At 37.6% G+C, this 24,440-nt stretch overlaps 1 protein-coding gene across 1 annotated transcript in view; it reads right to left on the bottom strand.

The window, feature by feature from the left end:
* Positions 1–269: 269 nt before the first annotated feature.
* Positions 270–24,440, bottom strand: part of Nhlrc2 (NHL repeat containing 2) — a 54,331-nt gene continuing 30,160 nt past the window's right edge. Inside the window, exons 6-11 of the mRNA XM_005387810.2 lie at positions 11,840–11,939; positions 8,708–8,939; positions 8,015–8,137; positions 6,912–7,121; positions 5,667–5,886; positions 270–2,350 (exon numbers count right to left, since the gene is read on the bottom strand). Coding sequence (XP_005387867.1) covers positions 2,094–2,350; positions 5,667–5,886; positions 6,912–7,121; positions 8,015–8,137; positions 8,708–8,939; positions 11,840–11,939 — 1,142 coding nt within the window. The 3' untranslated portion in view covers positions 270–2,093. The remainder of the gene's footprint in view (positions 2,351–5,666; positions 5,887–6,911; positions 7,122–8,014; positions 8,138–8,707; positions 8,940–11,839; positions 11,940–24,440) is intronic.

The raw sequence follows: 24,440 nt of genomic DNA, 5'->3' as shown, positions 1-24,440 counted from the left end.
AATGGCTACTAAAAAGCAGTTTTGGATTTTAATGTATATGAAAATATATAATACATATTGTCTGTGTACTACACTGAAAGATAAATTACCAACTTCTGCATCAGCAAGTTACAACTGTATACTCTTCTTTTAGACTGTGAACTGTTTATGTCCTCAAACAGGAAATGACTGGGCCAAAATATTCTTATCCCGTCCAACTGGAAATGAGAAGTACAATGTCAAATGAGATTAAAAAAGCAACTAAGGCCTACTCTTTGCAAGAGAGAGTATCACTGTTTTACATCATTTTATTATAGAACATTATTATTTTGGTTGGTTGCAGAGGGAGTAGGTTTATGAGGTAACTATGTATAATTTTAAATAGGATTCCTTCTCATTTTACATTTATACTTCTCTTTAAAAATAGCTTTAGCTGGCTGCTAATTAAATCACAGTCATGATATACTCTCTTACTTCAGAGATTTTGCTAACCTTGTAAATAAGACAAGCAAATAATGCTGCAAAACTGTATTTCAAAAAATATACAGGTAGACAGACAATGGTGCCTCAGATTACATTTTAAATTTACCATTGTTTCTGAAGGAGAGAAAGCATATTATGCCATCTTGTCTATAAATATTTATTAAATAAATAACCACGGTTACCTGATGTTTTAAAATTTTTATAAGCTGATTAAATTATAAACATGTTGAATCAGTTTTAGGAAAAACAAAAATAGGCTTTTAAACAGTTATAAAGATAAACTATGAACTGGTGCATCCATGCAATCCTAGCACTTGAGGCTAAGGCAAGAGGATCCCAAGTTCCATCCCAACTGGGGTAACTTAAGGAGACGCTCACTGTCTCAAAAAAAAAAAAAAAAGAAAAGATAAATTACGATAATAAATTTTACAAACCTGCTAATGTTCAGTGAATATTTCCTTTGGGTTAGAAAAACAAAAACCAAGAAAGTGCATACATATCATTGTATGTTTTAGTCCTAATATCTTAGAGTTGTATATTAGAATATACTATACCTGTTAACTATATTAAGTATTTTCCATTGAAAATTATAATTTGAAGGCTTAAATCTGATTTTTAAAAACATCACAATGAATGATAATTTAAATTCTGAATATGGGTACCCCTGCAAAAAATCCCAAACCCAATAAACCTGCATTTAATGCTTATAAGTGAAATCAATTTCCAAAATAACATACCTATCTATCTATATCAGATTCAGCTGTCACAATAATTTCCTTATCACAGACAGTGACGTGTCCTAAGTCCTTCCTCCTTGAAAATTGTATTATTTCTGGGGACCCCATCACTATCTGGTAAGAATGTGTTTGTTCAAAAAAAAAAAATACAAACAACACTACCACAATACACCACCACCACGACCACCAAACCAGCTAAAGGAGTAGGTCTGCATCCCCTTAGATGCTTGCCTTTTCCTATATAAAATTATAAAGCATTAGTAGTGGTATGTTAAAACAATTTCTAATAGATCGAAACTCTCTTTTAAAAATATCTCAACTGACAATATCACAGAAGAAAATAAAGATTATGTGTAGCCACTCACATACTCTTCAAGTTTCTACTGTAATGAAAACACTTTTTTTTTTTTGGCTTAAAACAGACCTTATGCCTTGAATTGCAGGTGTTCTTATACAAATATGAACTGGAGCTTAGGTCTGTGTAAAGTTACTATGAAATTTATATATTCAAATATGCTGAATGCTATTTAAAAAAGGTTTTAAAAAGTCAGTTAAAATGCCTGGTACTATTTTCAGTATTCACTGCAAATTCTCTTATGGTAGTACTTTCTACTACAGTGTAGACTAAAGTCTTATACAGAATAGCAGCATAGATTACACCATCATGGTTTAAATAATAATAAATGACTTAGCTAGCACAGCTAGAATAAAGGAATTTCTTTATAATAAAAAGAAAACAAGGAACATAGCTTTATTTTATATTAAGTTGCTAGAAGTGAGCAATATCCATCTAGGGATCCAGAGGCAGAAGTAACGTGTTTTTTTTTTCCTAAAGTACAGTGAAGGTAGTTGATGAAGGGTGGGGGCTATGGTAAGCAGCTGCTGGCTGACTTGCTAAAATACATGCTTGAGCTCTACTGGAGCTACGCAACCCGCTTGTGTGTCTGCTATCTGTAAAGGCTGACTGAACGTAATGCCCTTCATCATGCAAGCACTGCTGTCTGCACTACAGTAATAAAGAAACACGCTGATAGACAGAACTACTTCAAGGGACAAGCAATTGCCAGGAATTCGAAGTGAAATTGTTGGTTGGTTGGAAATGTTCTCTATGTCTCCAGATGGCATCTGTCCTTGAAGAAGCCACTCATTGCCTAGAAAATAAAAAAGCAAATGATTAAGACTACATAAGAAGACAAACAGGAAACTGGAAGAAATCGTAAGAAGTGTTTTGTTTTTTGGGTTTTTTTGTTTGTTTTCTTTAAAATTAAAAAAAAAAAGAGAAAGCATCCATTCAATCAACAAACATTTATTAAATCTCTAGGTGCCAGGCATTATACCCTGCTGGAAGGACGTAAGTATGAATACAATATGACCACTATATCTAATTATTACAATTACTCTTTAGAACACTGTAAAATAAATCATGAGCTTATTTTTGTTGAAATAAAAATACTGCAAATATGGCTCTAAATCCTTAATTCCCAAAGTTAAAAATAAAATCTAATAAACTGTACAAATAAACATAGGATATGTAACATAGAGTATTTTTACCGAGTGTATAAAAACTTTTAGGGATAAAATATAGAAAGTACAAAATGAACTTTGCCGAATGGAATATAAATGGATGTACAACTCTATAGTGACTTTCTAGTTAAGACTGTGGTGAATTCTGAGGTATCCAAGAATAATAATAAAAAACCAGCCACTTCTTTAGAACTGCATATAACCTGAGTCAAACAAAGCAGAAACTAACAGATTCTGTCTATCCCAATTTAATATATGAAATTCTATCTAGATTTAAACATAGAGACTTAAATACGTATCCAAAAAATGTCCAATAAACCACTAACAATTTTTAAGCCTTCTACTATTAAAGTTTTTCTTTGACTGTCTTTATTCATCTTGAGCCTTCTCCCTCAAGGAGCATTTGTGCCTAATGAGGAAGCATAGTATTTTATGTAGACATTCGGCTTGAGAGGGTGGTGGGCATCAGCGTTCAGATTTGGGAACTATCTGAAATGCTCCCCTGCCATCTGAAGGAGAGTACACTGACCCTAATCTAATGACTTATCAAGGACTCCGGGCTTTTGTAGAAGAACTGGCCCATCCACCGGGCAGGGGCGGATGGAATATCTATACCGGTCTCTCTTTTCCTCTTAGGGTGAGTCAACAGACTCAGACCACCTGCTCCATCCATCCTCGCCATCTCTCCTTCATTACATGGCTTCTAACATTCTGTTGAAAAGTCAGATTTGAGGAAACTATGTTGAATCAGAGAAATAAAAAAGGTAATAATCTGAAGAGCTAAGTGTTGAGCTTTTATATAGGAGCTTTTAAATAATTCCCTCAACAACTCTTTGGCTTTCTTTGCTTATTGCTGGACTGGGAAGTATGTTTTATGCAACTCTTGATTTTATTAGATGAACAGAGAACTTCTTAAGTTTTAAATTAGGGCAGGAAAATAATAAAGTGTGCTATTTTAATATTGACAGCTAGAAATAAAATACAAAATATCTCTGTTTTTTCACATACATTGCATTTAGGATTTGTGAAGTTAGAGTATGCCAGACAATTTGTCATGCTGTTTGTTTTGGCTAAAAACTTTCACATAGCCTAACCACCTTAAGAATATCTGCCTCAAGATAAACTGAGATTGTGGGGTTGTGGGTGTTTCTGTATTTTGACTGACACATATGTTGTTATTAAAACATCCAGAATCCTTCCTTCTAGCTAATTTGTAATACACACTGTATTATTAGGTGTGGTCATCCTGTTATATAATAGAACATTAAAGCTTATTTTTTCCTATCTTACTAGTTATGTACCTTTATCTCCTTTCTACTTTCTACTTCTATGAGATCAGCTTTTAATTTCACATGTGAGTACGCATGAATTATTTCTTCTTTGCATAACTCATTTCACTTAAATTTCTGTAGTTTCATTGAGTTTCCTCAGTGACACAATTTTGTTTTTATGAGCAAATATTCTATTGCATATGTGTTCCCCTTTCTTTGTCAACTCATTTTTTAAGAGTTCTAATGTTCCATACCTTCACTATCATAAACAGTGAATTCCATACCTTCACTATTCCATACCTTCACTATTATAAATTCCATACCTTCACTATTATAAATAGTGCTGTAACAGCAACAACAACAAAGAGTATCTGCATCTAACTAACCAACCCAAAAGAGAAAATTTTCTTGAATGGTAAATGTATAAATATGCTCTATAAAGTAATTTTCAAAATCCCTAAAATTATTAAGAGTCTTGTCAGTAAAGCTCACTTACTTAAAGGAAAAAAAAAAGGCAGTACCTTGGACAAGTGATAAAATAGCTCAGTACTGCCCCTGTGGCCTACTTAGCTTTAATACTGCCTGGTATTTTATATCCCAAAGACTTCACATTAACTGATTTGAGTGCTTCACAAAGCAGAATTTGAAATGTTAATTTGTCAAAAACCTATTTAAAATCCAATACACTGCTCTTTATACAAACAGAAATTAAATTAGTTATCTCCAACTGATATATTCTTTTCAGACCTTTGTACACAGACACAACCATTAAACCAGCAGTCTAGAACCTGCTCTGGGCCCAGAGGGCTGTGAGTGGTCAGGGAGTCAGCAGTCTTCTGTCCACAAAGCCAGCCCCAACTGCCTAAGTTCTGCATGGCCAGCTGTCTTCCTTGTGGAGAGTCAGAGGAGTGGATTCCCTACAGGCTCAGTCAATCCCTGAAGAACCAGTTTCTCAAACTCTAGCCAGAAGTCTGCCTGGTACTCTACCAAGATCTGTTTGTCTTTTTGGTTTGGATGCTGAATTGACAGCTGCAAGCCAGTGGCTTCTGCCCTGGGAATATATGAAGGTAAGAGGGCATGAAGCCAGGATTTGGGTAATATACAAAAAAAGTGTGTGAGAGGCCGTGAGAGAGGAGTGGAAGAGGAAACGGAAGACTGAGTGAGAATGTGAAAGAGCGTGGGAGAGTAGAGAGGACGATCATTTGAGATAAAAAGTCACGTTAGGAGTTCTGGACCATGACTATTCCACTTCAGAATCACTGTCACTATGTTACAGATGTTGGAAAGCAGGACTGCATGAAGGTGACTAGAAGGAACAGTTATGGAAAAGATTAAGGAAGGCAGCTCCACTTCAGTTTTCTTTTTCATATTTTTTTAACCTACGAGGTTCTTCTTGGGAACAAAAACGAAGAACAAGGTTCGGGATAGGTACAGAAACTTTGCTAACAACTGATGTGCAACTTTCAGTGAGGTATACTGTTCTCTAATAAAGGGAGACAAAAATACTGAAGACTACAGGAAACTGCCAAAGTAGAGTTCGATCTGGAATAATTTTTTCTTATGATTGACCTTAAATCTTGCCCAAATATCACAATATAATAAATGAGAAAAGTTATCAGATTAAACAGCAAGAATTTATTAAATGTTTGCATTTACAAGATGATATGCATACCTTCAGCGGTTAGAAACCAGCAACTGGGTACTCCTTCAGTTAGCTTTGCTCCTGACGGGAGGTCCAGTCTGAGTTTGAACTGCAGAGTCTGACCAGGACAAACAGTCACCGGGGAAAGCCTGATGGCCGGGGCAGACCTAGGCAGTTTGGGCACTGTCTTTGGTTTTTCTAGAAGCAATGGGCCATCTACCACAGCATTTTCAGATTTGAAAATGGGCAGCTAGGAAATCAGAAAATCTGTTATTATAGCACAAACACTTTGAGTAAGAGAATTTATTTTCAGACTTCGAGAGAAAAAAAAGTTCCATATCAATGAAACTAACTGCCATTCTAGTCTGATTAACAGGTACAGAAAAGCAGTTCACCCTGGCAAAAAGATTACCAACATTTACAAAAGAGATGACATTACATTATCTAATATCTTTACAGATGGCAGGAAATTAAATAAAAATTATACAAATTTAAAAGTGGTGGCTACAATACACGTTTTCTTATAATTTTCATTGCCAAGTATGTTATTTGGCATATTCATACATCAGATATCTAGCGAAGACAGATGACTCTTTCGGTGGTAATCTGTTTTTTTTTCTTAATTTTAAAACATGTCTTACAAATTATTAGAATTTTAGAAAAAAAATTTGCATTTTTTTTTTTTTTAGGTCAATGAGATACATCAAGAGTATCAACATTTCTCACTGAAAATTCTATAGATCCTATCCATATTGTTAAAAGTTGATTGCAACTTGATTTTCTCCCAATCTTCAATGTCTTGAGCAATAGAGATTCTAACTATTCCCCTGGAAAACTACTTGGTAATACATTCAACATCCAAAGCAAAGCTTATACAATATTCCAAGGATCACTGAATAAAAAACAAACTGGGTCCACATGATACATGTATGAAGTTATGTGTTAGTGTATCTATACTTTTAAAAACAGATCTAAGTCTCTCTCCTTTTGCTCTTGAAGATTCATCAAATTCTCTCCGCCTTTCAGTGTCTGTTTCTCAAAATCTCAGCACAGACAGATCTTTTATTTCAAGAATTAGCATAGCCTCAAAACAGGCCTGTTGGTCTAGTTATCAAAAACAAAACAAAACAAAACAATGGAGGGATTCACTTACTACTCTAAGTGTGTCAATCTTAGCACGAGAGAGGCCCAGACCAAATATGTCTCTGTCAGTGTTGTAGCTTTTAGCATCATCATCAAAACCACACCCTTAATATATGATTTAAAATAACTTACCACAGAAATTATTTTTGTTTCTAAATCCATCACTTTAATCTGATGGTTGTTGGTGTCTGCTACATATAATAATCGGCCGTCTTCTCCAACACACAAGCCTCCTGGTTCATTAAAAGTCGCCTCAGTAAAACTGGAACTATTAACGTTATTTGTGCTTCCAGTCCCTGCTAATGTTGTACAGCTTTTCATTTTTGGATCCACAACTTTAATCTGAAGAAAGAACAAAGTATTTATATATCTGAAGACCAAGCTCATGTTTGTCATATGGAAGGGTACAGTATCAAAAAAAAAGAAAATAAAAAACAGCCAGTAAGAATCCTGATTGTCATTAGCATTCTCAACGGATCTCAGAAAAAAGTAGAAATGTATTGTTTCCTTGAAAAGCCAAACATTCAAATTACACAGTCTAAGGGAAGATACTTTACTCTAAGACCTAAAACTGTACAATCCCTAGTTGTTTTCTAGAAGAGATCTTGGATGAATTTATAGCTGAAATTAAAATGCATCAATTTTATTATTTTTCTTCACAGCGGAACATACTTGCACAACTGAATTTTCTTCTCATGAGCACTGCCTGAGGATCTGTACCTTTATTAAACTTAACAACTGTCAATTATATCTCAGCAAGTTAAGTGTATGGTCTCTCATCACAAGATATTAAATTTATTATCAGTGATTCTTATAAAAAGGAAATGTGCAGTAAAAACCAAAACAACCGAATAGACAGAAATAGAAATGCTGCCGACAATGGAATTATCTGCTACCAGGCACTTCAACTATGCAACAGCTCAAAAATGTTATCTTTTAGCAGATATAATTTTCCCTGCTACTTGCCTTCTCTTACTTCCTGAATGTTACTAGGCAGTTCACAACTTTAGCTCACAGCCATTGGAACTGGTTTAGAGCTTTCCCTAGTTCAGACACATCATAACCTCTTGACAAAGAAAGGACCAAGAGGAGCACAGAACAGAAGGTCCATAGTTGTCATGGCCGCTGTTCCTCTATATTTTAGACTAGCACCCACAAGAGGCACTCAGATAGTTCACCATTTGTATTCTAAATGGACGAATAGCAAGGTATTACATAATTCCACAAAGACTCACCTTGTGGTTATAGGAGTCTGCCACATAAAGCAAATTCCTCTTCCTGTCCCACGCTACTCCAAGTGGGTGCTGAAGCTTTGCATCGATGCCTACTCCATCAACATCACCAAAAGCAAATAAATTCTTTTATTTTTTTAAGGAGAAAGAAATAGCAGTTATTAAAATTTTCACAGTGCTTTGTTAAACTATAATGTGAAAATTAAGATAGCTGAATGTGCTATTCAAGGCCAAGGGGAAAGGTCTGATTTTCATATAAACAGAGGTGGGTACTGGATGCAGACTAATAAGAAAGTACCGAATTGTGAGTCTGCACTACTTTTTGGTGTGTTGTTGCTTTACTTAACAGTTCTGACGTGTGGTCAGGAACAGGCCAAGTCTACTAGTCTGCTGTTCGTTCCAACCCACTGCCAGATACGTAAAGTAGACACTTCTCTTCTCCCTAGTGATCACTATTTTATCCTTTCTTTTTCCGTGAGGACTTAACATTTACACAGGAACAAGTAGACTGAGATTATTTTTTTAGATGGCTTTACTTGTGTTTCTTTATATTTACATTTCCTTTTATTTGACTTCCATTTTAATGCTTGCATAAGCCAAGCATGATCTCTCCTAGATTTATCATAACATCTCACAATTCGGGAAACTGCTAGCACGGTCAGTGTCAAGGCACATTGTAAAAGCAACTTTCTTTACCATGGGGTCTCTTTCTCCTCCAATGAGGTGCTTCACTGCTCCGTCTTTCAGGGAGACAGTTCTCACAGTGCTACTCTCACTATCTGCTACGAACAGGCAGTTCCAGGGATCTTCAGAGGCCAGAGAGAGACCTGAGGGTTGGGCAAAACCCGCCTTGTGTGGATATGCGTTGTTTCGATTCTCTTCATTTCCACTGCCCGCAAACCGAAGACAAGTTCCTTTTTTCAGCTCACTGAAAGACAAGTTCATAGGTGGAGTCAACAAGCGGGAAACGTGTCAATTTAGTTATGAAATGTGTGTGAGGGAAAAAATCAATGATGATAGCACTGTAAAAGAGGGAGGGGGCAGGGAGAGAGGGTAGGAGCGCGAGGGGAGGGGTAATCTTAGCTTATTACTGATATGTAGAGACCTTCCTAATTTTTCTTCAATGTAAACATAATTGAAACATATCTCAAAGGCCATATGGGAAATTCCTGACAGGATCAGAACTATAACAATAATAATTAGATATTAATAAGATCTACTCTCATTTCTCGATTTCTTCTTTGCTTCAGGAAATAGCATGTTCTGAAGGGGAATTATCGAGATTATCTAGCTCTTGAAAATGACACAGGATCACTATGCTACATTAACTAATCAGCTGTACACCATCAATTTCTTTGGTACACTTGGGAAATGTCTATTTAAAGGAGTACTCCAGCAGTGCCCTGTAACGCAGAGAGAGTTTTACAGCGTAATTTCTACATTTATGCCAGAAAGACTGTAAAGAAGACATGGTAGTGTGTTAGATGGGGGAAGGGAAGAAACAGGACTAGAATGCCAAATGAGGGACTGCATGCATGCATTTCTAAATACGGTACAAGGGGAGAACTTTAAAATGACCCTCACTTACTGACTGACACATTCCCAATGCTACAGGAGGTAGGAAGCAGGGGACAGAAGAAAGGGATAAAGAATGCATAAAAGATAGGATTTATTCAAATCAAGATAGGATTTATATGTAAAACAAATAAATAAAAAAGTAATTATGGTAAGGAGTCTTAATACTTTAAAAAAAAAGAGCGGGGAGAAATTGTAACTTAAAAATTCGGAGGCCCGAGGATGTAGCTAGAGTGCTTGTCTGAGCCTTGGGTTCAATCCCCAGCACTGGTAAACAAACATGAGGGACCACTACCACCGGATGACCAGTCACACAGAAAGACAAAACCTACCTACAATTAAGATGCAGTCAACGTGAACCGGGTGACCATTTCCTTAGGAAGAACACTAACAATTCTACTTATTAGGAAATTTAGGCAGCCCCTGACCATCTATGTCCAACAGAGCTATCACCCAGACAGCATATTCTGGCAGGCCGTTTCTTCTGTTTGCTGTTTACAGTTACGTCTCACCTACACCATTATTGGTAACCTCTGCTGTTCTCTTGCTTGGAGAACAGCAACAGCCTCCTTAATGCTATCTCTGTCTCCAGTTTTGTCTCACTCAGAATGTTACCAGGGTTCTTTCAAAGACACAGATCTATTCATGCCACTTCTCAGCTTAAAACGTTCTGTAAAGGCCGGCAGAATGTCCAAATCTCCCCGAAGGACTCCCACTGACACCATCAGTGTCAGCTCTGGCCTGGAAAACCTCCCGAACTCTGCCACTTCCAGGTGGTCTTTGACATCTCAAACCTTATTGGTAACGAGTGTCTCTCTTATGTCTACACAGGACAATTTCAATTCAAAGGACTACTTCAGTGACTCCTTTTCCACACCTATTTCTGGTTTGTCTGCGGATCCGTTCCTCTGTAAGCTCACTGAGGACAGCCTCCACGTACTTCCACTCTACCCTAAACACAGTGGGCAGCACAATTTTGTCCCTAGTGCCTGGCAGCACACCTAGCGTGCCGTGGGTTAGTACTTTAAATAAATGATTAACTGTTATAAAGCCTGATATAATTGTGCCCCAAAGCAACAGCCACACACACATGCTAGTTTGCATGATCTATATAAATGCTCTTTTCTGCTGATAAAAAACAACAGCGATGACCAGCACTTACTTTCTGTGGTAACTCAGCATTTATGGCCTGTAACTTTCATTCATGTATTTATTCTGCAAGCTTTTAATAAGCTTCTGTTATGTGTCAGCTACGGTACTAGGTACAGAGGACACAAAAATGAACAAAAGAGAGGTCCTTTCCTGAAAAGATAGTCTAACAGGACTAGTTAAAAATAAGTGCAACCAAAAAGAGTGAGGGAGAGAAGAACCGGGGATGAGGCGGCCAAACTCGTCCGTGCGGTGATGCAACTATACACAGGTACAAGGCCGGAGGGCAGAGCGGGGCAGGCTCTGTGTGGGGTGGGAGGGAGAGAAGCGCTGGACAGCAGACTAGAGACTGTGCGGGACACTGCCTGTTCGTCTTTATACACCCAAAGGTGGCAGCAAAGCTACCTACACTTACTGTGTGTGTCAGGCACTTCGTTCAACTCTTCCCACAGACCGTTACTGCTCAAAGTGAGCCTATGAGGTGTCATGAATCAGGAAACCGAGGCTTAAAGCAAAAGGGCCCTTCCTAAGCTCAGAGAGACAGCAAGTGGCACAGCCAGGATTCAACCTCAGGCCTGATGACAAAACCCGTGCTACGAACGACTGCCATGTGGTACTCACTTGTTTGAAGGAATGGCTACAGACACTTGAACGATGTTTTAAATGATAAAGGCCCATGAAGTATTTCTAGCTCTCCTACAAGGTGCTCAGGAGGACTGCTCTTCCTAGGCTCCCAGAAGTTAGGTGTGGCTGCAAGACTTACTGCCACCGAGGAAGTGTGAGCAGAGGTGCTGTGTCATTGGAGCAGAGCTTTGGGAGCCAGTGACGCACCACCTCCGCTCTCCTGCGCTGCCAGGAGGACTGGCAGAGCTCCAGAGGGTGACTGCTTCATCACAGCCTGGGTGGTAAAGCAGCACTTCCCAGTAAATCTATGCAAGGTAGCGTGAGAAAAGCCTTGGTCTAAGCCGCGGAGAGCGCAGGCTGTCTGCTAGCGTAGTCTAATATAGTACATCCTGACCAGCACAGTGGGTGTGCTCAGATGGTGACTGGAAAAGGAATTCTGTGAACGACAAAGCGGGCACCAAGAGGGATGCAGCCACTTACTTCTTCTTCGGCAACTTGCCAGACTCCAGCAGGAGTGCCCATATCTGGTGAATCCCTGCCATGGCTATCCACAAGGTATTATTCCTGGGGACCTCTGCATCTTCATAAAATAAACAGCAATTGTTACGGATCTATTCGGTTAATACGAACACTTCAACTGCTTCACACATTTCAATTCATAGACAACATATTCATAAATCATCTAATACAAAAATAACATATGCGATGTTCAAACTTGAAAATATTCTCATTTCTTTTAAAAGGTTTATTTCTTTTTTTTTTTTTTTTTTTTTTTTTTTTTTTTGGTTTTTCTCCGGTACCAGGAACCGAACTCACGAACTTGCGCTTGCCAGAGCAGGCGCTTTTGCCGCTGAGCTAAATCCCCAGCCCCTAAAAGGTTTATTTCTTCAAACTTGTAATTCTACCTGTAAAAATGTCCAAAGTGTCCTTTTTGTTTTTTTAATGGGATACAGTGTGATAATTCAATACATGCATACAATGCATAATGATCCCATCAGGGTAATTAGCACATCCACATTCTTAGAAACATCCAGTGTCTTGAATGTTCCTCTGCATCTCTCAGCACAATGATTTTAATTATTTGACTTCTGAGGCTGACAGAAGAGACTGGCTGACACACACTCTCCAAAGAACCCTTTGCCAGTGAAACACCCAGAGTAACCTGTACGTTATACATACCCGTATCAGATTCTCTAAACAATTTCCATGGAAGAACTGAATCAAGAGTTTAAGAAAAATGTATTCCATCACAGTATAAGATTGGGACTCTCACATAAATTAGAACAGCTATTTAAAATCCATTGGCTAGCTGGTTATGAAACTAAATAAAAGAGGTGCTGACATAGGAAATGACCAAGAGTATGATATATTACAATACAGCTATTTACTAACATTAACAATAAATGTTCTATTTTTTAGTCAATGATATCAACTTTATTTTATTTGTATTTTCTTTAATTTCAAGTGGTCTGTGTCCATAAGGACTTTTTCTTCTGACTTTCAATTTAACAAAAAAAGGGCCCAATGATGATGATGACGTTCTCAAGGAACTGTGACTGTTAGGTCCCAAGCACTTTACCGAGATTCGTCCTAAAACAAGTATTGTTAGCAGGCCAATTTACAGCCACATAAACAAGGCTTGGTTGGCATGGTAAGGTTAGGTAACTTGCCAGGCTTACTCAGGTAGCACAAGAAGGAATGGCTCTGAACCCTGGCAGCACACCGGAAAAAATCTATGCCCTTAACCACTGCACACATTGCCTCTTTCCCTGTTTTTTAACTGTTATCCCCCAAAAGGCTAAAATAATTTATTTTAATTTACTTTTCATACTCAAATATGTGTGTAAACATAAATTTTACTAAAAGTGTCACTGGTCTCCACATACTCCTGGGACTCAGTCTCTATTTAATCACTTTAAAACTCGAAAGAAAGCTTTCCACAATTAATTTTTAACACACCACACTGCTCCGGCAATTACTCTATGGATAATACTCTGGGACAACTAGAATGACCGGGAAGCCTAAGCTAATAAAATATTCCCTTATTTTAGTACACTGACATTCAAAGTGCAGGTTCAAAGCACGGGGAGCGCTCAGAATAATGCTTAGAGACAGCAACACTCAAATGCCAGCCATGATTATTATTTCATGTATCTGGATCTGTCTTACAGGATGCTGCATTAGGGCAGTAGAAACACATTTACAAACTGAACAGCTCTTAGATAGATGGCATGAGGGTAAAAAGTATGACACAATGTCTTTCACTTCAACTTTTAAATTTTATAGGAAGCATCAATAATGCACATATTACCAACAGATCGCATCTCACAAAGCTCTCAGCTTACAATTGCTTGTGGTAAATCTAAAATACGTGCAATAAATCCAAGATTACAAACTCTTCAGCTTTAATTACTTAAAATAAGTTTATGTTTCTGCTTAGACAATGGTATTAACTAAGGAAATGACCAAATAAAATTAAAACGTTAGAAAGTAATATAAAAAAGATACAAAATTCAAAAATGTGCAATTCTCATTAATTTTAACTTAGAAATGCTTTCCATACATAATATTAAAAAACTTATCCTTATTCAGTAATATTTCTAGAATATTACTTAAAGAATTACAAATGATTATGGTTTCAAGCTCACTATTCAGCTGGGCATGGTGGTCCACGCCGGTAATCCCAACACTTAGAAGGCTGCGACAGAGCAATTCATAAATCTGAGTCCAGCTTGGACTATATAGTGAGCTCAAGGCCAGCCTGAACTGTATAGTAAGACCCTGTCTCCAAAGAGAAGGCAAGAGAAATCAGGTTCACTACTCTGTCCCCCATTTTCTCTGAATGAAGTACGCTGTTCTGGTTGTGTGGTAGACCCTGAAAAGAAGAAAGCTCTGGGAATATCTCGTCCTCGAATTCCTTGGCTGTGGAACCAGGTACACATTTAAAGCCTGACTGTAACATTTTGAAATCTGTGTGCCTCACTGCCTCCTTTGTCAATGAGGATATCACTGCCAAGGCAACATCAAAAAAGTGCCTATTAGCACATGACCGTAGTCAATAATATTTGCTGTCTTTCAACTCAGACCAAGCACGTTCCCTCTTTCTTCTTCCTAGAATGCTCAGCCTCTAGACGCCCATATTCATCCAGATCTCTCCTCAGACTTTTTCCCTGCTCCCCTCCCTTAACAAGACACATGCACACAAACTCCAGAGTTCTCTGGTCCCTTGCCTTATTTTTCTTTGTAGCATTTATCACTTTATTGTATGTTATATATTATTTGTTTACCGCTTTTCTCTTCTGTTGAGCACATCACCTACGCAGCTTTGTTTTACTCAGTTTTATTATCAAGAACTAGAATAGCAAGTGGCTCATAGTAGATGCTCATTAAATATTTGTTGAATAAACTTTCTACTAGATATTACAAGAAAAACGGTCTCTTTTTTTGTCATTATACCCACAAGCCCTAAAGTTATCCTAATGACAGCTAGTATTTTCTAATATATTAATGACTCATCTCCAATCAAAGAAGTCTGCTACAAATGTGAATCTGTGCCATTAGCCTCTAAAACATGCATTCTATTTTTTTTTTTTTTTTTGGTTTTTTTCTCCGGTACCGGGAACCGAACTCACGACCTTGCGCTTGCCAGGCAGGCGCTTTTTGCCGCTGAGCTAAATCCCCAGCCCCCAAAACATGCATTCTAAATGAGAGCGAAATATAACCCCAAAAATAGTTTTGGATATCTGATGCATACTTTTTACGGCAATACAGTCATGCTCAAACATTTCTATGATAATAATTATTTTATTATACATTACTCTTATTTTTTATATTTTCAAATAATGTAAGTATAGGTGGATTATATTATGCAAATTCAAATTTTTCACATAATTTGTTACAGGAAGAGGGATTTGGGATCTGATAGGACTGAGAATTCTGAAATACACATAAAAATAAAGCCTTTCAACAACTCTAACATATTTCTAAACATAATAAAAACACAACTCTGTGGGTGCAAAAGACAACTTATTAACTATGATAAAACTTCCAAAAGAATCTATGGCAAATATATTTAATAGTGAAATACTGTAACTATTCTCCCTGTGAACAAAAACAATATGAATACACCTCCTGTCAGCAGCACATGTAGGTTCTAGTTTATACAACAAAGAAGGAACAAAAACCCAAAAAGTACACTAGAAATACAACTGTAACTAATAACATGACTATATATGCACAGAACACGAACTGTTAGAATTCAGTGAACTTAGCAAAGTCATTGGATATAAGGTCAATAAATAAGAGTAAGTTCTATTTCCATGCCAGCAAATAAACAGAAAAACATCGAACACCTAAGGGTTTTTAAAATCTAATTTAAGAAATGTATATGCCCTCTTGCCCGAGACTCACTATTACACAGGAACAAAGTAACAGACGAAACACTCCACATCCTTCCGGCTTCTCAGGTCATACACCCCTGGCACCCTTGGGCTCCTTTCTCTCACAGGCCACACAGGAGCTATGAGCAGATCCTGTTGGCTCCTCATTCAAAATATATCCAGAACCTGACCACTTTTTACCAACTTCACCATCCTCTAAGCTACCATCCAAAATTACTACAAGAGCTACTTCCTAACTGGTCTCTCATCCTGTTGCTATCCTGAAAGGAGCCTTTTCCTCTTTCACATGAATTTCTATCCTAACAAAATCTGAGAAGGCTGAGTAAGGTAAATTTAACTCTTGGCCTTAGATGTTTTAGAACCTCTGTCTTGGCAAAGGAGAATTATGCTAGTGCATAACTAAGTACAAGGTCAAATACGGGCTCCAAGCTAGATCACGAAGGCCAGCCTAGCTCAGCCGGCAAAAGCTTTTCAGTGAGAAAGTGTGAGCACCTGTCTGGCCTTGTCTCTGTGTATTTATTTGAGAAGCCAGAGCAGTGAAAAAAAGTGTAGGAGCAGGGGCTGCACAGATCAGGACTCAGGTATTTTGGGATGATGGCAATATGGTAACCATGCAGATCATTTTCTGTGTTTAAGCACTGAAACATATCAGTTGTTCCCTTTAGGAACTTGAAGCTGGGCATGGAGGTGCACACCTGTAATCCCAGCACTCGGGACACTGAGGCAGAGGATCGAGCAAATTCGAGGCTGGCCTGGGCTATACAGGGAGTTCACAGCAAGCCTGAATTATACAGTGAGACCCTGACTCAACAAACAAACAAACCAACAAAAGAAACTTGAGAACTATTATTACATTCATTTTATAAAGAAATCAAAACCCAAAAAGATTACATAATTTGCAAAAATTCACAAAACAATCTGGACTATGGGTTTATTAGTGAACTGAATTTAGAGACTAGCGTTCTGATAAGAATGGAACTACAGAAGGGAACTTGTGGTCTTCTGTTCAGTTCTCTGCTTGGCCCCCTTTTTTTTCCTTCTCCTCTGGCTCTGACCCATGAACCTACCTCTGGCCAATGTAGCCAAGTAGATTTTCATGTGGGATCAGATAGAGGTGTGATCAAATGTATCCACAGCTTCTTACTCCAGCATGTGAAGCTAGGTTTACCCCTTCTGCCCTTCCTTCTCCGATCCCTGCAAGTCGTCTGTGGTTGAATAATCTCTTAGAAGTCTATTTTCCAATTCCCTACCTCCTGCTTTGGTTTGGTTCAAGTTATCTGGCATTTTTTGTGACCATTATGATAACACTATCTTACAGTAAACAAAGACAATAGCAAACACAATACTTTGCATGCACTAAACCCTAATTATCATAACCTTCACAACCTGTGTGGTAGGTGCTATTTGCATCTTCCTTTCAGATGAAGAAACTTAGGCATAAGGGGGCTGATCATCCTGTCAAAAGTTATGTTGGGAGTGTCCAGGCAGTCTGGCTCCAGAGTCCATCTCAAAATCATAGGAGCCAACCTTGCAAGAAATTTTTACTCTGCCTAATGGTTTGTTTCCTCAGGAGCTGAAGATCGTTTCTGCAAATAAAATGAAAGCTTAAAAAGAAAAACAATAAGGTGGCCTGGTATTTATCATATCCATCAAACTAGTAATGTGATATTACTAATTTATACTGTTGATCCAAGAATATGGAGTCCAAAGCATGCAGTTGCAATACTGAGTATAGTATTAGCTTTGATCCTTCTAACAATGGCAATTATCAGCATCTCAATTTTAAATTAAGAGTACACATTACTTTCAACAGTCTCACACACACAAAAGACAACGCCAAAAGTGGAATGGTTTTGGGAATAAGTATTTTTAAAGGCAAAACCTCTCATAACTATCAATAATGATTAAAGAAAGTTTTAGAAAACAGGAATAAAAATCGACAAATAAAAATCACCTGAAATTTAACTTTTTAAAATTCTGTGTTATTTTAAGCACCTCCTGAGGGGCGCTGTGAAATCCTCTTTTTAGTATAAATAGATTTGTTTCCACAAACTTTGAAGCTCCGATGAAGCAAAGCCCTGAGCCACTAGGGAAAAGCAGCAAACTGTCACCCCCTGACACAGGAAAAGACCAATTACAGTTGGGAAAGGACAGAGGAGAGAACTCCACACAGTGGGAAGAGCGTGGAGCTGCCTGCTGCCAAAGACCCCCAACCAAACAAGCAGAGGTCTTCTGCTGGGAGAGAAGCAGCACATCCTCCTGCTAGCACAGGCACAACAGCTCCCAGAGAGGACGGGCAGGGACAGCGAAACTGCTGCCCACCTCCTCTCCTCCACGCCCAAGCACTCACAGCCACGCCAACTGCACCGGGCTCTCCCAGGACAACAGGCAGCACTGCCAGCCCCAGTGCGGGACTGGTGCAAAACGAACAGCAGCAGTCTGTCCCCGCGAGCTCTGCAAGAGTGTACAGAGAGCACCCTGTCGTGGCGCCACGGCGCTGGGTGACTGGAAGCTGAGGGTGGAGCCCTGGCCCACCTGTCCTGTGCCGCAGCTACTCCGCCCGGCACACACAGCCCAGCAGAGGACACAGAAAGCGACGGCACAAACTCCAAGTTTGGAATTATCGAACCCAGACTTTGAAGTGACTGTGCTTACTATGTTGAAGAGTCCACAGAAAAAGCCAATATACCTAAAAGGACAGGGAATTTCAACACAGAAATGGAACCTATGAGAAAAAATAAAACAGAAATGCTGTTTTTAAAACAGCTCTGATATTAGAGATAAGGAATTCCTCCAACCAGCTTATCAGTTGACTCCAATCAGTGACCCTGAGGATAAATCAATAGAATTACCAAACCGCAGAAAAAGAAAATAAAGTAAAAGAAGGACACAATATACAAGAGTTGTTGGATATGGTATCAGAGAATCTGATATAAGAAAACCTGAAGTCCCAGAAAGAAAGAAACAAGGGGGAAGACAAAAAATATTTGAAGAGATAATGGGTGAGAATTTCTTCAAAATAATAAAGGACATCAAACCACAGTTTCAAGAATTCCAGGCTGGTTAATTCCTAGATGACCAGTCAAACTCATGGAAACTAAAGATGAAAGTTTGAGGACAACTGGAGAAAAAAAATATAAAGGAATGAGAGAAAATTGAAACAAACTTTTGGAAAACTATTATCCAGAAGAATGGACTGACACCCTGAACGTATTAAAAGAAAAAACTGTCAGTCTGGACTAACATATGGGATAAAAAAACAAAAAGAAAAACTTTTCAATGGAGGATAAATATGTTTTTAGGTCAGAAATAAAAACCCAGGAGAAATCATGCCAGTAGACCTGGATTAAAAGAAAGTTTAGAAAGAAAAGACCTGGATTAGAGAAAGTTCTTCAGGTAGAAGCAGTGATTCTGGACCCTGGGGACTCTGAGCAGCAGCCACTATAGAGACAACAGTTTCATTCCTAGGCCTTTGCCTAAGAGAAGAAAACACACGTTAGCACCACCACCAACCCGTTATGAGGGCTTCAGTGTACTCATAATTTTCAGAAACTAGAACTACCCCAAGGGTCTACTAACTGGTGAGTACACAAACTGGTACAGCTTCTAGACTACTTCTCATCAATAAAAAAGAATAAAGTGACAACACAGAACAACAGGGACGAATCTTGAAAGCACTACACTAAATGAAAGAAGCCAGACATAAAAGACTACCCAGAAGAACAGCAAAGGGACGGACCACTGCTGCCAGTGGCTGGAGTGGGTGTGGTAAGGGTGGGGAGACAGCAAAGGATTACAAGAGAACTTTTGGGGTGATAGAAACATTTTATATCTCAGTTATGGGTAATAGGTACACAACCGTATAGTATACATCTGTCAAAATTCTCAGACCAAACACCTAGCAAGGGAAACTTCTGCTTTATGTAAATGAGGTATACCTCATCAACCTATGGAAAAAACAATATCAAGTCAATGTGACAAAATAGTATAAGTTATCTCTCGAATTTTTTGACACAGAGATACAACTACCTTCCAAAATAAAAATGCGCTAGTCATATTACATAAAATATAATTATCCTTCAAAAATGTCTGTAACATTTGATTACTTTTAAAGTGAAAACACAGCACATTAACAGAAGTCACAGAAACATATTATCTAAGCACATAATCACTAAAAATGCAGATTATGAGACTAGCATACTAAATAGTTGGACCATTATAGGATGGATAAGAAAAGCTAAATTTTTATCTAGGAAAAATACTGATTTAAAGGGCCAAGATAGGTTAATGGGACTCAGGCACATTATCCTTTCTATAAATACTTCTAAATCAGGTAACATCTAAAGTACTTAGAGACTGACAGGGGTTTTGACCATTATGATAAAACGTTTTTCAGGTTATTGTCTAGCATCAGTGGAGTCAATCCAGGCCTAAGACACATTTTTAGAAACTTGGTAAAGGAGCTGCTAAAAAAAATGAACTTATCGAGTAATTATTTTTAATTCATGATAAAGTTCTGATCATATTGAGTGACAATCAAAAAAAACAAAAACAAAGATGAGATTCACGTTTGTAAGAATCAGTTTAATGTTGATTATTTTTATCCCTTTATCTCTGTAGCGGCATGCTTTAGTTATATACATAGGCACTATTTAAAACAGAAACATACATGCATTTATAAATTATATACACTGTATATTTGAAATAATCAAAGATATTGCAAGTCCTTTTCTCTAATTTTTCCGTGAAGTATGTTGTTATTAAGCTGGGACCATACAAAATTTTTTGGTTTTGTTGTTTTGTTTATGCAGTACTGAGGGTAGAATTGAGGGCCTTGTGCATGGTAGGCAAGCATTCTACCATTAAGCTACATCCCCAGTCCATAACTTTTTTTAGTATTACAAATTTAAGGGTTTAGAGCCTGGTGTGGTGGTACATGTCTGTAATCCCAACAGTCTGAGAGGCTGAGGCAGGAAGACAAGTTCAACCACAGCCTGGGCAAATTAGCAAATTAATCAGAACCTGTCTCAAAAATTAAGAGTGTTGGGAATGGAGCTCAGTGCAAAGCCCAGGATCAACCCCTAGTACTGAAAAACAAACAAACTAAAATTTAAGTGTCTAAAGGAGAATAATTTTGCTTAGCCATAGTCCCCTTTGTGTTTATTCCATCTGTTTAAAAAAGTTATACAATTATGTAATTCCAGTATATATGAACTACTGCAGTAAGAATACAAAAGTTTCTACTTTGAACAGAAGTATACCACTTGGAAAAGATTCAATAAAGCCAAATACTTTAGTTACATTGCTTACGTAGGTATGGAAAATATAATTGGAAAGAATGAAGGTTTTTTTTTTTTTTTTTTTTTTCATAAAAATCTAGTGGATTTCAACTCTCAAATTTCTTTGCACATAGTTTTAAATTCTCTTAGTACTGTTTAAGAAAATCAAAACAATCTGTTTTGAATAGTTTATAAAAAAGACTGTCAGGGGCTTCTCAAAGGCTTCACTCCTACATCAAAAGATTGGCTGATGCCTGGCACGATGGTGCATACCTTTAATCCTAGTTATTAGGAGGTAAAGGCAGGAGGATTGAGAGTTTGCGCCCAATGTGCCCAATTTAGGAGCTTAGTGAAACTGTCTGAAAATAAAATAAAATAAAATAAAATAAAATACAGAAGGCTGGGGAAGAAGGTTGGTGTGAACGCTCTAAATTTGATCTCTAGCACTGCCAAAACAAAAAAAGCGTGTTTCTATTTCTTAAATTAGGATGTACATTTCTTAAACTAAAATGTATTTTAATTTTTGAATGTATTTAAAAATTTTTTGATTCTCAGTTTTGTATTTTTTCTATTTAGATCAAAAGCAGACTTGACTCAATCACCTCAGTAAAGGGAGATTCTACTATATTTATGTACTTTTATTTCACAAAGGATTCTTATAGGTAAGAAATAATTCTCTCTGTTCAGTATTGGAACTGAATACATGGTGCTACGCAGGCTAATCAAGTACTCTACCACTGGCCTACATCCCCAGATCATTTTATTTTTTATTTTGGGACAAGGTCTTGCTGAGCTGGCTAGGCTAGCCTCTAACTTCAGTCCTCACTTCAGTACTGTAGCTGAAATTACAGGTGTGAACCTCAACAGCCAGCTTAAAGAAAGTATATCTAAAGAGACAAATAAAATTTGAAATAAGAAAACTAAAGCAGAAAGGTAAATGAGGGTACAAAAGAAAAATGTATACAGCTTAATATTAAAAAATAAGCATCATACTTTTTGTTTTTTTGGTACTGGAAATGGAATTCAGGACCTTACACTTGCCAGGCAGGCGCTTATGCTGCTGAGCTAAATCCCCAGCAAAAACATCATGTTATATATCATACTTTGCTAAGGATAAATCTGTTTCCTAGCAATCAATATAATAATATAAACAGTTACAATAGTCAACTTATCCTAGAGTTTAAAAACAAACTTGAAGATTTAATAAATAATAAATTTTAACAAGGAAAAAAACCCCTAAAAACAAAACAAAATAAAACAAGTATAGTTATCCATAACATAAAGTCTAGAAAAAACGTTTTGTACATAATCAAAGGTCATTTATAAGATAAGAAGGTAACAACTCCCACAGGACTGTGTTTTGACAAGTATATATAAAGTACACACATATGAGTTTTAATTAGCAATAATCGCGCCTTGGATAAACCTCACTGGCTCCGATACTACCACTGCGCAAAGCTCATACGAGTTTTATATATGAGTTGATCTATTTTTGAATGAATGACACGGTAAAATGCAAGTTAGTAAAAACAACTGTAAGTAGAGCAAATATCCATGATCCAATTTCTCCATATTCTGATATAAACTAAGGTACAACATGGAGTATAATGTACAATATAACATTAACCCAAAATTACATTTTAGAATAATGTAAACCAGTCACCTTAAAATGTTTGGGGATTAACATATCACTTTGAAGGTCTGATGAAAGTGATGAAAATCTAAACAATCTCCCAAATCTTAAGGAGAATGTGAGAAAATATTCACAAATTTATAGCTACCTTGTAACATCTATTCAGCCATTCACTGTTATAGACCCAAGATAAAATTCTTGGGCTACAGCGACCTCTGTGACTGTAGAACCTTCACACAGTACTTGAACAATCCCTTTCTCTTAGCCAGTAGCCTGCCAGGTGTTAAGCACGAAGTATACTCAAGATTACTTCTAACAGAGCCTGGATTAAAGACATTTTCAGCTTTAAGTTAAATGCAGAGCCATGATTTGTTGGGCAGAGTTTGCCTCTTCTCTTACGTGTGCGCGAGGGTGTGCGTGTGTGTGTGTGTGTGTGTGTGTGTGTGTGTGTGTGTGTTTTAACTGAGGTTTGAACCCAAGCCTTCACAGTGAGCTACATCCCCCACCCTTTTTCTTATTTTGAGACAGGGGCTAAATCACCAAACTGCCAGGCTGAGTCTGAACTTTTGATCTTTTTGCCTCAGCTTCAAAAAGTATCAGGATTACAAGTATGTTATCACACCTCACTTCACCTCCTTTCTTGAAACTGACCTTAATAAAGATACACGTCTCCAATGGATAACGCATGAGTTGGGACCTGATGGAGTACTTGTATAAAGCTAGAATTTTCATAGCACAGTAATTTGAATGCATTCTCAATACAAAGATGGACAACCAGAAATATGCCATAAACTGTGACTGAAAAAATTTTAGCCTAGACAATATTTTAGGTCTGCCTTCACCATTAAATAAATCCAACTTAGCTTAGCATATAGTAAATAAAATACATTAAGTGTTTAAGCACTGTAAATTCTGATGTTATATGTTGATTATTCTCACTTGTTCACTTATCCGTACCCATAACCCTCCCAGCCTCTATGTAGGTAATGAGCACATCCCTGTCCCGTGACTTTAAGCTTGGTTAAGTGCCTTGTTTTAATGTAGTAAGTAGGTATAAAAAGAACAAAGGCTTGAATGTGTGTCACACAGCATAACCTGTAGGATTTCTGTCTTTTGTCAAGAAAAAAGTATCTCTCACACAGCTAGTGGTCCACAGAAGATGAGTACCATATGCATCAAATCTGGACCCAAGAAACAGCTTGGAACCAAGCCCAAGCTGGCTCAACCACAGCAGATTAAGCCCCAACCCCATATATGAGCAAGAAATAAAAGCTGAGGTTTCTATGAGTCTTGGGATGATTTCTTCTGTAACATTACTATGGGAATTACTAACTGATACAGTATATACAAAGTAGCAAAATGCAAGCATCAATAACTAAATTTCTACGTGTACTACTGACTATAAATCATTTGGGGGCTTATAATTCTTTTCCCTTGAAAGATAAAATAGCATACCAAAGCAGGAATTCGTATTCACTTTGACCACGTTACTGACAGTTTTAACTATGCTTCAGATTGTTTTCCCATCTATAAATGTACCATCAAAACTGTTTTTCCACCTACCAGATTTATGTTCTAATAGCTCAGTGTTGTACCAAACCCAGGGAAACAGGTGTGGTAACTCCTGGTGAGCGCTTAACTCTGAAACTATTTAGAGTTGCTGATGCATGATACTAAAAAGGAGACTGTGTTTTCACTGGTTTGCTACTAATTTTTAATTCTCTACATATGACATGTCTCCCATTGCCTAGACCTGGGATGTACCACTC

The sequence above is a fragment of the Chinchilla lanigera genome, unplaced genomic scaffold (assembly GCF_000276665.1).
Source record: "Chinchilla lanigera isolate Chin_1 unplaced genomic scaffold, ChiLan1.0 scaffold00030, whole genome shotgun sequence".
Classification (NCBI taxonomy): Eukaryota; Metazoa; Chordata; class Mammalia; order Rodentia; family Chinchillidae; genus Chinchilla; species Chinchilla lanigera.
Note: the sequence above shows the minus strand (reverse complement) of the source record. Positions and strands in the feature narration are given on the sequence as shown.